The sequence below is a fragment of the Epinephelus moara genome, chromosome 7, assembly GCF_006386435.1.
Source record: "Epinephelus moara isolate mb chromosome 7, YSFRI_EMoa_1.0, whole genome shotgun sequence".
Taxonomy (NCBI): domain Eukaryota; kingdom Metazoa; phylum Chordata; class Actinopteri; order Perciformes; family Serranidae; genus Epinephelus; species Epinephelus moara.
This window is the reverse complement of record NC_065512.1, coordinates 14,973,456-14,986,186: the sequence shown is the minus strand read 5'-3', so window position 1 is coordinate 14,986,186 and position 12,731 is coordinate 14,973,456. Positions and strand designations below refer to the sequence as shown.

General features: G+C 40.1%; 1 protein-coding gene across 5 annotated transcripts in view; it reads left to right on the top strand.

Moving 5' to 3' along the window:
- The window catches only part of senp7 (SUMO specific peptidase 7), a 29,401-nt gene extending 18,668 nt beyond the window's left edge, over positions 1–10,733 (top strand). For all 5 annotated transcript variants that reach the window (XM_050048271.1, XM_050048273.1, XM_050048272.1 and 2 more), the window contains 11 exons: positions 1,349–1,797; positions 2,101–2,228; positions 4,049–4,165; positions 4,311–4,427; positions 5,362–5,457; positions 5,552–5,757; positions 5,897–5,943; positions 6,077–6,120; positions 7,062–7,130; positions 7,216–7,366; positions 8,350–10,733. In XM_050048271.1, coding sequence (XP_049904228.1) covers positions 1,349–1,797; positions 2,101–2,228; positions 4,049–4,165; positions 4,311–4,427; positions 5,362–5,457; positions 5,552–5,757; positions 5,897–5,943; positions 6,077–6,120; positions 7,062–7,130; positions 7,216–7,366; positions 8,350–8,487 — 1,562 coding nt within the window. In that variant the 3' untranslated portion in view covers positions 8,488–10,733. The remainder of the gene's footprint in view (positions 1–1,348; positions 1,798–2,100; positions 2,229–4,048; positions 4,166–4,310; positions 4,428–5,361; positions 5,458–5,551; positions 5,758–5,896; positions 5,944–6,076; positions 6,121–7,061; positions 7,131–7,215; positions 7,367–8,349) is intronic.
- Positions 10,734–12,731: the final 1,998 nt, after the last annotated feature.

The window sequence follows — 12,731 nt, the reverse complement described above, 5'->3', positions numbered from 1 at the left end:
CTCTGCTCCCCAACTCTGGAACTCACTGCCACCTGACCTCCGTAACTCTGCCACCCTGCCCATCTTCAAATCTAAACTCAAAACTCATCTGTTCAGACTTGCTTACTCTCTCTAAACTGCATCTCACGGTCCCCCCTCCCTTTTTATTGTGTGTTGTCTTTTATTTTGTATTTTATATTTTTGTTTTTATATTTTCTGTACAGTGACCTTGGGTGTCCTGAAAGGCGCTTTCAAATAAAATGTATTATTATTATTATTATTATTATAATGGCATGCAAAATTAAGGGGACCCCTGCCCAAAATTTCTTTTACTATGAACTGTTAAGTCAGTAGAAGATTTCCAAAAGATAGGAAGTTAAAAATGAAACATGCCCTTCAACATTTCAAGCAAGATTACTGTATTATTAGTCTTTTGTACAGTTTTAGAGTGAAAAAAGGGAAAGGAGCGCCATGCAAAAGTTTGGGCACCCCAAAACATTTGAGCTCTCAGACAACCTTTAACAGGGTATTAGACCTCAACGAGCTTGTTAGGGCTCTGGCTTGTTCACAATCATTGTGATTGTGATATTGCAGATATCAAAGCTTTATAAATACTCTAACTCCTGAAACCTTGTCCCAACAATCAGCAGCCATGGGCTCCTCTAAACAGTTGCCTAGCAGTTTGTAATGTGATTAAGAAATGGCAGCTAACAGATAGTGTGGAGGTCAAGTTGAGGTCAGAGACCAAGAAAACTTTCTGTGAGAGCTGCTTGTAGGATTGTTAGAAAGGCAAATCAAAAACCCACCTGAACAAACATAACCTTCATGGAAGAGTCATCAGAAGAAAACCTTTCCTGTGTCCTTTTGCAGGAAGAATGGGTGAAAAATCCCCCAATTTTTTGCTTCAGGCCCCTGCCTTTTTTTATATTTTAAAGTGTAGATGATTTAAATGGAAAATGTAATCTTACTTAAAGTACTGAAGGAATGTGTCATAGTTAACATTTTGCCTTTTGGGAATCAAGTCATCTTTTACTTGCTTAGCTGTTCACAGTAAACAAAATTTTGACCAGGGGTGCCCAAACTTTTGCACGACATGAATAAACTGAATGTAAAGAGGAATGTACTGTAATAGATGTATATGTGTAATGAAGTAATAAACACAGAGATGTAAACAGGTTGCAGACTAGATTTTTACTTAACTGTCAGTAGTTCTGCAAAGTGTTTCCATTTCATTGCTTTGAATTTACAAATATCACCGTTTTTTGTTTCGTATTTCTGATATAATAAGTATTGTTTAATGTGTCATATTATTCTCAGTGTGCATGATATTGGTGTATGATTGTACATGATTTTTTTTTAATTTCAACAGACATGGCGAGCCCCTTTATCCTGCTGACTCTGAGGAATCCTGTGGAGGGAATGGTGGGGGCTTTGATACGCTCCCTCCTGGACATTGACTGCCTCAACTGTCTGGCACATGAGGAATCCATCGACTACGTCGACAGATTTAGCTGCTTGAAAGACTTCCCGTCTCCCGTTCTTTCTCTGGATGATAGCATAGAGCTGATTAGAAGGACTGGATTGGACTGTCACCTGCTGACTCTGCTCGGCCTGGAGAGCACTGACCCTGGGCTTTACTCTGATGAAGAGGGTCCGTATTCTGACACAAACAAAAGCACCACACCACACATTCAGCTGGAGACACAGAAAGAGACAGTGCTGGAGACGGAGACGGAGACGGAGACGGAACAAGACACAGAGACACAACTTGGACCAGAGGAGAGTCCGAAAGAGCAAGAGCCCCAAACGCCCCCTGAGGTAAGTTATTCCCAAGTTTTTGTTTTTGGCTACTGACCCTTTAAATTAAGCAGTATCTTCCTCATGCATGTGTTTACTAGCTGTGACCAGTTAAGTCAGAGTTCTTTGCTAAATTTGAATCATTTATAGAGAATTTATTGTGTTAATTCACAAGAACAAAAGCAAAAATTAGAGGAAAGTCTGAAAAAATAAACATAACCGTTGACTGTTTCTTTTTCCATCTGCTGTTGATCATCTGGCAACATCTTCAGTAAACGATTACAATTAAATCTTTACTCCTGTGATGTGAATGTCCTCCCACAGAAAGAAAAGGAGGAGCCTGCGCCTATATACACACTGTGCCATCGTAGAAGCAAAGGGTCCTACTCCACGTCGCTGTGTGTACCAGACTCCAGCTGGACTAAATACAAACATCAGGGCCATGCTCGCAGGCAAGTCACCTACATTATCATGTGTGTAGCTTCTCATGCAACCTGCTGGAGGAGGGCTTTGCACGTGGTTACAAATTAAGATTCTTGCCAGGGATGCACTGATGGTGAAACTCTGGGTTGATACCGATATTTGAAAGAACAATTTGGCTGATAACAAATACCACTGTTTTTTTGTTGTTTCTTCCCCCTTTTGTGCCAGGGAAACAAAGAGTAACTCAGTGCAACCTCTGTGAGCTGTTAGTTTCGGTCACCAGCTGCTAACAGCTAACAGCTAACCAACTCTCCTCCTGCCGATCTTAGCACGGCTTTGTTCACATCGTAGCATTATCAGGAAAACAATAGGCTGCATCCTCTTACGGGTTGAGAGTGTGTTTACAGTGTCCTTTCCTCCTGAAGGTGTCCCGCTGAAGACCTCTCTTCATCCCAAACAAGTTTTCTATTGTCCCCGAGACGATGGGACACCATTAGTCTCGAGCTCTGCTTTTTAGCCTGAGCAAAACTGATGTCACACAATGGAAAAACATCAGCCACTGCCATCAGTGAATGTTAGATTTTTTGCAGATAGGCTGATGGCAGTCAACAAGGGAAATACATATGATACATAGGTGCGGCTGATAAATCGATGCATCCGTAATTCTTGCAGCCACTAAGGCGGGATTTATACTTGTGCGTTAGCTCTATGCAGAGCCTACGCTGTGGCCTATGCACTTTGCCTACGCTGTTGTGAGCATTTATACTTATGCGGTGGTGTGTCTGTGTCAGTCTGCAGTTACACCTTCAAAACACTGGCCAGCGGCAGAGTTTCTGCGAAGTACTGTTAAGTTTAGTTGATTCAAAACACACATTAAAAACGGCTGTATAGCAACAATTTCAAACACAAGTACACAAATCTGCTTCACTATAACTCACAGCATTCACAAACACATGTCCTTGTCTGAACACATTTTCCCCACAAATACAACATGCTAACGTTATTAGCACAAGTCTATGGCATTTTACATTGTATAAATTAGCCTAGCAACTAGTGGACTTTTCCTCGACTCATATGAAGCCAGGGACAACAGCAACATTTAACAAAGGCAACAGTACATAATTTGGCTCCATTACAACTCACAAGGTTCACTGACAAAACAACTGTCTTATACTAAACACGTTTTCCCAACAAATACAACATGCTAATGTTATTAGCACAAATCTATGGCATTTTACATTGTATAAATTAACCTAGTGACAAGTGGAGATTTCCTCTGCTCATATGAAGCCAGGATAAATCCTGAAGGATAAATAACACACAAGACTTAAAATGCTATTTATAAAATTCTATTCATAGACAGGAGGTCTGCGTCGCCGCAACATGTCGTTACATTAATGGGGAGTTGTACGTCAGGCTACAGTGTAGGCTCTGCGTCGATGTAGAGCCTACGCCGTAGACATGGCGTCGATTGGACGCAGAAGTGTAAATCCCACATAAGTTCACACTTAGGAATAAGATAAAACAAAAATTAGGGATGCACTAATCAAGGTTTTCTCTCTGGATTCTGACACCTCAACTCAGGGTATTTGCCTTTACAGAATAACAATCTGATATCAGTCCCCAAATTTAAAACTTGCATCTCTCACTGTATGAAACTCATTAAGATACTTTTTATGTAATGAAAGAGGCGAGACTAAAAATCTGCATCCAGTTGTAACTGAGTGAATGTAATTAATAGATGAAACACTCAGTTTTACAGTGGCCTTAATGAAACAGCTGTTAATTCCACTGCCACATCTGTTATCCACTGTCATCGGCTCATTCCTCTTATTTCCACTCTGCTTAGGTTGATCCAGTTTCCTCCTCCGCCACAGAAAGGAGGAATAACCGTCACAATGGAGGACCTGCAGTGCCTTGACACCGGGCACTTCCTCAATGACGTAATCATTGATTTTTACCTCAAGTAAGTAACACATTTAAAAAACAAAATGCTTCAGATTTACTGGAGTTCCTCACAAGTTTCTGGAGAACAGATCCTCTTTTGAACTGATTGTGTTTATGCGTGCCATTATGTATCATAATGTGTTATGATTGTGTCCTTGAACCAGGTATCTCCTCCACAAAGCTTCTGAGGCTGTGGCCGAGAGCTCACACATCTTCAGCAGCTTCTTCTATAAGCAACTGACAAGGAGGGACAACGCCAGTGAAGGGGTCACCAATGACTCGTAAGTAATGCTGCCAAAAATAAACAAAAATCTATGATATGCTTTCAGGAAATAGCAAAAGCCTGACAACGCAGCCTGACGTGCACCTCCCCAGAAATGTTACTCTGTGTCACGGCGACGCAGACCTCCTGTCTATTTTTGTAAACGGAAACCATTTCCCTCAGTGGAAACAAAGCTTTTATTTACTTTAATTTCACAGATAAGAAACAATAAATTGTTAAGACAATAAAGCCTCCACTAAAATAGCATTTTAAGTCTTGTGTGTGATTTATCCTGGCTTCATATGAGCAGAGGAAAACGTTTCTCGTCGCTAGGCTAATTTATACAATGTAAAATACCATAGGCTTGTGCTAATAACGTTAGCATGTTGTATTTGTGGGGAAAATGTGTCCAGCAAAAGACAAGTGTTTGTCTGTGGATGCTGTGAGTTATAGTGAAGCTGATTTGTGTTCTTGTGTTTGAACGTTCTGTGATTATTTAATCGAAATTAAGGCGTTATTTTGACAGCCCTATCACTGACACAGAGTTGCCAACGAAAATGTCCGACTAAAGAGACCACTAGATTTGGGAACTTTTTGTTAGTAAGGGCTGTTGCTGAAATTTTCAGACACATTTAAGGAACGGCAAAAGACGTAGTTGTTCTGACCAAATAACAACCGGCTTTGTAAATAAACACCATAAACATTACAGATTACAGTGTACTTATTTTGTCATGTCCTGCCTCCTGGACACTCTACCAAAGTGCCGTAATACATTAAATTGCTCTATGATTTCATTAGTTATTAGCGTAGTGTAGCCTTCAGCTTAATATTTTGTCCAGAACTGGTATAAATTAGAGCAATGTAAGTCTTGAATTTCCCAGCACTCTCAAGTGTCTACAGTTATGTGCATGTATGTGAAACACTGTTAAAACCTTATTTTTGTGTGCACTCAGCAATCAGAGGCACAGGCGGCACCAGCGGGTGAAGAATTGGACACGCCATGTGGACATCTTCAAAAAGGACTTCCTGTTTGTGCCCGTCAATCAGGAGTGAGTTAAATACATAAAAAGGTGTACAGAGTTTTTTTTGTTTTTTTTTTTAGTGTATCACATTATATATCACATTGATCTGCTGTGTGTTTAGGGCTCATTGGTATTTAGTTGTCATTTGCTTCCCTGGACTGGATGAGCCAAAATCTGAGGCCTGGAGTGGTTGGAACTCAGGAAAGAGCCCGGATGGGACGGGCAAGTTACAGGATCAAGAGGTGGCTCAGGGGTCTAAAAGCCCAAATGATAACACAGAGACACTACCTTCATTAAACCACACTGACAGCACGGATGCAGAGACAGGTATGTTTGACTTAATGTTGCAGCTTTTGTCAGGATCAAAGAACAGCAGTTGCAGTTATTCTGTATATCTGTTGAAACTTTCAAGCCCTTTATTTGTTCATGCTGTGATTCTAAAGCTGGTTGGTTTCATGTGTTTTAGAAAAGGCCCCAGAAGAATCCACCAAAGACCCACCACCTGGTCCAGTGGTAAGAAATCTCTCTGTCCTGGCTCATGAGAACTAACAACAATTTCTTTTATCTCATCAACAATTTTTTTCACTAATTGGGTCTTTAATTGTCCTTCTAGATCTGCTCATTTTATTTTTTTCTTTGCCTGCAGAACTGCACAGAGCGAACCTGCTCGAAGAAAACTGTTAGCAAGAGGTGAGTGTGCTGGTACATGAAGTTACCCAATGACTGAGACATATGACATGACATATGAGAATGAGAACTAGTGTCGTTTCCGGTGTCATCAGTGTGCTGTGAAGTGTACTTCTGGGGTGATTTGGTCCCCAGATTTTGTTGCGGAGTGTGCGCTCTTGCTTTTCATGCTACTCTTAAGTAAAATACAAGTGGCACAGAGGAGGAGAAACTTTCCACTGCAAGGCTCCAAAATAACAGTATCCTCTCTGTCTCTTTAACACAAGGTCGACCTCTGTAGGGATCCTTTCCATAATGTTGTCAGACACTTAAAACAACAATCTGAACCCATCAGTGGCAAAAACAAGCACTTTAGTGAACGTACAGTATATTAACAGTGCAGCCCTCTGTCTCTCAGTAAGTCAAAAAATTGTTGTCTCCATTAGTCCCTTAGACACAAAAACTTGGCAAAATGAGGTCTGGGTTGTAAAATACCAAAGTTACCCTTTAAGTCCAGCAGTACTGAGTTTCTAAACACTGATTCAGTGCAGTTTAAAAGCACATTTAGACCTAGTGCCTTGAAAACAGATGCAGTGTATTTAGTCTGTGTCCAGATGAGATGGATTGCAGGTAAAACCTGACATCATCATGTCTTGAATGACCGCTTGAGATTGGATTTCACATCTGTGCACACACTTTATTGTATGTGTGGTGAAACTGTATTAATATTGACCATACAGATGAAGAAAATGATTGTGGTGGTTATTTTCAAAGATACTCAGATGTGTTTAAACAGTCTGGACTGGTATTTTTGAGGCTTGTCTTTTTATATACACATAATACAACATTTACTTAGCGGTCATGGTGATCTGTTTGCAGTTGCATTCACACTACTCTGTACATGAAAACATATGCCTAACATGGATTCAAACACTGAATGACAGATGTATGTCTCCTCTCTGTAGACCGTGTATTCTCATCATGGATTCCCTTAAACGTTCTCCTCATGAGCGAGTCTTCAAACTCTTACGGGAGTAAGTATGACACTTTTAATCCATCTGTCTGTATCCGCGTGTGTGTTTGTAAACTGATGTAAGACAATGTGTATTTGTCTGTCAGGTACTTGCAGTCGGAGTGGGAGGTACGGCGTGGTTCATCGAGGGACTTCAGTCCTGATCAGATGCAAAGCTCACACTGCCAAGTTCCCCTTCAGGACAACAGCAGCGACTGCGGCCTCTACCTTCTGCAATACGTTGAGAGTTTTCTGGAGGTAAAGAACTCGTCAGCATCTTTAATTCTAGGGCTCTACATTATCTGACATGTTTAATGTAATATTGGTCAGCAACAGCTTTAAATTTCTTATTCAGATGGAAACTCAGTAGGACATTGAACAGTAGAATGAAAAATTCATATTTTTTTTCTCTTACCTGTAGTGCTGTTTATCAGTCTAGATTGTTTTGGTGTGAGTTGCCAAGTGTTGGAGATTTTGCCCGTAGAGATGTCTGTCTCCGCTTTAATGTAATGTAACTAGATGTCACTCAGCTTGTGGTGCTCAAAGCGCCAAAAAGATACATTTAAATAATTCAACAGCAATGTCTATTTCCAGAAATAATGACGCTGTTACTCAAGATAATCCACAGACCACGTTGTGAGCAATTTCATGTAGGAACTATTTTCTCTTACTGAACTACATCTGCCAACCATATAGCTGCTAAGAAGAAAGCGTGCGGTGGGTCATAGATAGGGATATGTTCAGGTTTAGGTCAGGAAAAGCAGATGTCAATGGGGAAACAGTCTTTGACACAACACGTATTAGCAGAGAGGCTAAACTATTAACGTTAGCAAAATTCTCTGTACAGAGAAGGAGCTAGCAGTAGATGCATGCCTCCTTCTACATGGTGATACAGTTGGCGGGTGTAGTTTGGGAAAAAGAAAAATAGTTCTTGCATAAAACTGCTCATGACAAGGTCTGTGGATTATCTTGAGCAACTGGATTATGATTTCTGGAAAGAGCTTTTAAAATGCCTTTTTCTGGCACTTTGAGCACCACAAGCTGAGTGCCATCTAGTCCCATTATATTGGGGAGAAGGCAGACATCTATGGCCAATATCTCCAACATTAATCAACTCACCAAAACAATCTAGACTGATAAATAACACTACAGGTAAGAGGAAGAAAATGTATTTTTGATTTTGGGACTGTCCCTTTAAGACAAGTATAGTAATGGGACAATATTTCTGCTTCTGCTCTCAGGACCCTGTGGTGCACTTTGACCTCCCTCTACAGCTACAACGATGGTTTCCTCGGCAGCAGGTGCGGAGGAAACGAGACGAAATCAGAGATCTGGTCCTGCACCTTTACCGACTTCAGAACCTGGATGGTAACAGATAAAGCAGCTCTGCTCTTCAGTGCATCACATTCCTGTAGCCATTATAAATCACTGCTCATACTGAGCGACGGACATTTCAGCGTGAACTGAAAATATATCCTTTGCATTAGATGCTGTTATTGTTTTATGCATTGACTCAAGCAACACATGTAAACCTCTGACTATCTGTGGGTCCTGTGAGTGAACATGAAGGCATCAGTTAATTTAAAATAAACAGGTAGATGTCCATCCAACCAGAATGAGTTCTCACTGTAGATTATATCCAGACATGGAAATGTTTGTACACCCCATGACTTTTTACTGATGGTATTTATGCTGCAAGATATTTTATAAAGTCAGTTATTTGTATTTATTTTTTATGCATCATCATAGGAAATTGTGTAAAAGTATAATCACGGTAAAACCTAGTTCGTTTTAGTTGGGTTTACTTGGCTTTGCAGATGATTGTAGACATTTCAGGTGTGACTTAATATTTCAGTCATAGAAGTAGAATAATGTGATCATTTGATTTCAGTCTGGGTCATGGATTTTCTGAAGCCTGATTTATAGTTGGATGCTCGACAATTTTGAGTCACTCAATAGAAATTAAACAGTCAAGTGTTGGTCAATTTGTGCTTTGGGAAAAGGTTTAAAGTCATCTCCATGGTAACCAGAGACCTCCAGTGTTTTGTTTTAATGGTCTGAGTGTATTTCTATAGTGTTTAGTAAAGCATAATCTGGACAGACAGCTGTTTAAATCATACAAATATCCCACTGTTTATGCATTTTTAACTTAATAACCAAATCTGCATGTAGCAGTCAGCTTCACAAAGACAAACATTCAGTAAATATCTACTGTCAGTCAGCCTGGTGAAGGCAGTTTGACCAGACGCTGTGCTCTCAGCTCCAGAGACGCTGCTGCTGACGGACGGCTGCTTCTTACGCTGAATGCAGGTTGGAGATCTGTGTGGATTAAAAACCACTGTCTCCATGGCAAAGTTAGGAACACTACAAATCACATTATGCTCCAGGTGTGCGACATGAAAGGAAAGTGTCGAGCGATACTTTTCTCTGTCAGAAATACGTCATTTCTGTGGAGCAACTCGTCAAACATGTCAAGCACCTTCCTATAAATCAGGCTTAAAACGTGATTCTGATCTACATTTCTTTTTTTGATTTCATTTCATATTCCCATGGGAACTAGAATCCAAACATCAACCCCTTTTGGATACAAAGAAAAAATACACTTTTTCAGTGCCTCAGTGCCTCACTCAGTTATCCTGTTAGCCTCCCAGAGAGAAAGAAAGACACCTTCTCTAAACATTATTAGAGACCTGCATGTCAACAGGTTTTTAGATAACTTCAAATAACCCAGCACTTTGAAAGTCTTATTTTGATGTAAAGAAGCAGATTCCTACAGGCTGCTTCAGCAGTTCCACTGTTGCATATTTTGACGTGATCAACGACATGATAGGGCACATTACTCTGAGTATAGTTGACTGAATGTAAACCAGAATTTTGGTGAAAATATCAGTATCATTAGCCACGTTATCTTTTTCTGAATAAGGTCAAAAACTGGAATATTTTATGCATGTATCTAAGTCGCTGATGTTGCCTGCACAAACTGGCTGGATTTGACTTAACTGGGATGTCAGACTCAAAACAGGCTACTGATTATTGTTACTCTGGATGATATAACATATTCTAAATTATAGTTCTTATAGTCATGTGGCACTGAAGTTCTTTTTGGTCCCTCCAGATTGACCATGTAAACTAATAGCTTCAGTATTTAGATTAATAAATATTTTGGTACATTATGTGGGAGATGGTTCCTCATCACACAGTCCAAATAATTTAAGAGTTTGTGTTGTTTAATAAAGTACTTTATTTTAGCAGCAGCATCTCAGATTGCTCACATACAACATCTAAGAAACTTGAATCCTTAATTCATTATTTTACCAATAATCCAACTTGCAGAAAGGTCGGGGTGCACAGACATTAGCATGTGTTTATAGACCGCTCTCAGATGTAAAACCTACTTAACTGAGACCTCAGAGACGCTGCAGCCCATCACTACCGTTGCCTAAATTCTTCTCAGCAGAGATCAGTGTTGATAGTCTTGTAGTATTTTCCCTGTTTGTTCAGATGTTTATACCTCTTTAACACTTTATGATGTTATGTTTTTTTAGACATTGTGTTGGATGAATGTACAGCAGCTGATTCCAAAATATCTTTGGTTTCAATGGTATATTAAAACTTGTAGACCAAAGTACACTTGTTATTCTGTTGTTTTTTATTTTCTTGTGGAGCCACGAACCTAGACAGTTGCATTAAACAAACCCAGTATGTTTCCTGTTAATTGCTATGCGCATAATGCCAACTAGATGATATTTGAGTGGGGTCCTGACTCCTGACCTCCTGTCCTACCCGTTAACAAGATGAAGATTAGAGGTCGGTAACTAAAACAGAGCCTCAATGTCTGTGTTGTAAATCACTTAATTTACTCTTTTTATGTATCGGAGGTTTTCTTTGGCTCCAGTTCTGAAAACCCTTGTTTTTCTTTTACTGTAAATAATTCTCTTTTTGCCTGGAGGAGCCAAACTCTTCAACTCTTCTCGAGCCAACAGGCTTCGTTTTGAAATGCCTCTACATTACAATGCCAATACAATCTGTTCATAGGGTTACATGGCTGGCTTAGGTGTATTTACTGTCTCAGCCTGTCAGATCCCCTCACAGTCTGACTCTGAGTAATCCCCCCCGTATGGCAGGGAGCTGCAGCCATTGGGCGTATACAACATCTATGCTTGGTTGCCAGTTTATTAGATACACTTAGCTCAACGTAATGCAGCCTAATACATCAATAAATCCTAGACTGCATTAGTTTGAGCTAGGTGTACCTAATAAACTGGCAACCGCATGCATGTTACCAAACATCTATGGATAACAAGCCCTGCTCACTGTCAGCACACAGTGTTATTTGTACTCAGTGTTTAAAAGTGTAGCATTAGAGGCAGAATCACTGAAATCAGTCATCCAGAAATACGGTAAGTGAGTAGTAAGAGTAGACCCACTGCTCTCGAGGCCTACTTGGCTCGACTGCCAGCTGTCCATGATCTCATAGTACAGGATCAATCTGTGAGTTAAACATTGTTCTGCTGACCGCTGTGACTGCCTTGTTCTGATGCCGGCACCATGAGGAGAACTGTTAGGCCAATTAAAGAGATAGGAATGGGAACTATACTACTGCCAGTGTTGCTTCTGCTCATCAGCCCAATTTTTTGTCAGTTCCTTACTGATTCCTGATCGTTTTTTTGTGGGAAAAAAAGTAGGCCTTAAAAGGGTTTTCAGCATCAATGCACCTGTAAATTATCTCTGAGTCTGAACACGGTTTGGACACAAAGTAGAAAAAAACGCATGCATGTGACTCAGGTGTGCAAAACCTCCATTGTTTAAAGGTAGTCTTGAGAAAGACTCTTGATAACAGAACTCAAAACCAAAACAAACACAAGTGCTTCTTCAGAAGCTCCACCCCCCAATCTTGTGGACTGGCATTGCCATGGCAACGACAGTAACAGCTGGACAGTCATCTAATCAGAAGAAGATATGGTCTGCAGCCCCAGGGTAAGTAACGTGACACAGGTGAAAACATGTAATTACATGGGCAATAATGTGAGTTTTTTTGGTAACAAGTTTGCAAAGTAATATATCTGACATTATTTCAGTGTTTTCCACAGAATTAGTTTCTATTTGTGGTGGTGGAGAGACACGAACCTTCAGTTAACCTACAGTTAGGACTTTAAGTTAGCATTCAGTTAGGACTTTCAGTTAGCCTACAGTTAGTACTTTCAGTTAGCCTACAGTTAGTACTTTCAGTTAGCCTACGGTCAGGACTTTCAGTTAGCCTACAGTTAGGACTTTCAGTTAGCCTACAGTTAGCCTTCAGTTAGGACTTTCAGTTAGACTACAGTTAGTACTTTCAGTTAGCCTACGGTCAGGACTTTCAGTTAGCCTACAGTTAGGACTTTAAGTTAGCCTACAGTTAGCCTTCAGTTAGGACTTTCAGTTAGCCACCAGTTAGGACTTTAAGTTAGCCTTCAGTTAGGACTTTCAATCAGCCTTCAGTTAGGACTTTAAGTTAGCCTTCACTTAGGACTTTCAATTAGCCTTCAGTCAATCTGGAAATCCATCCGTAAAAAAAAAAATATATATATATTTTTTTTTTCTTTTCTACAATGTAGATTGCAGAATCTGTCTTGAGAGATTAGCC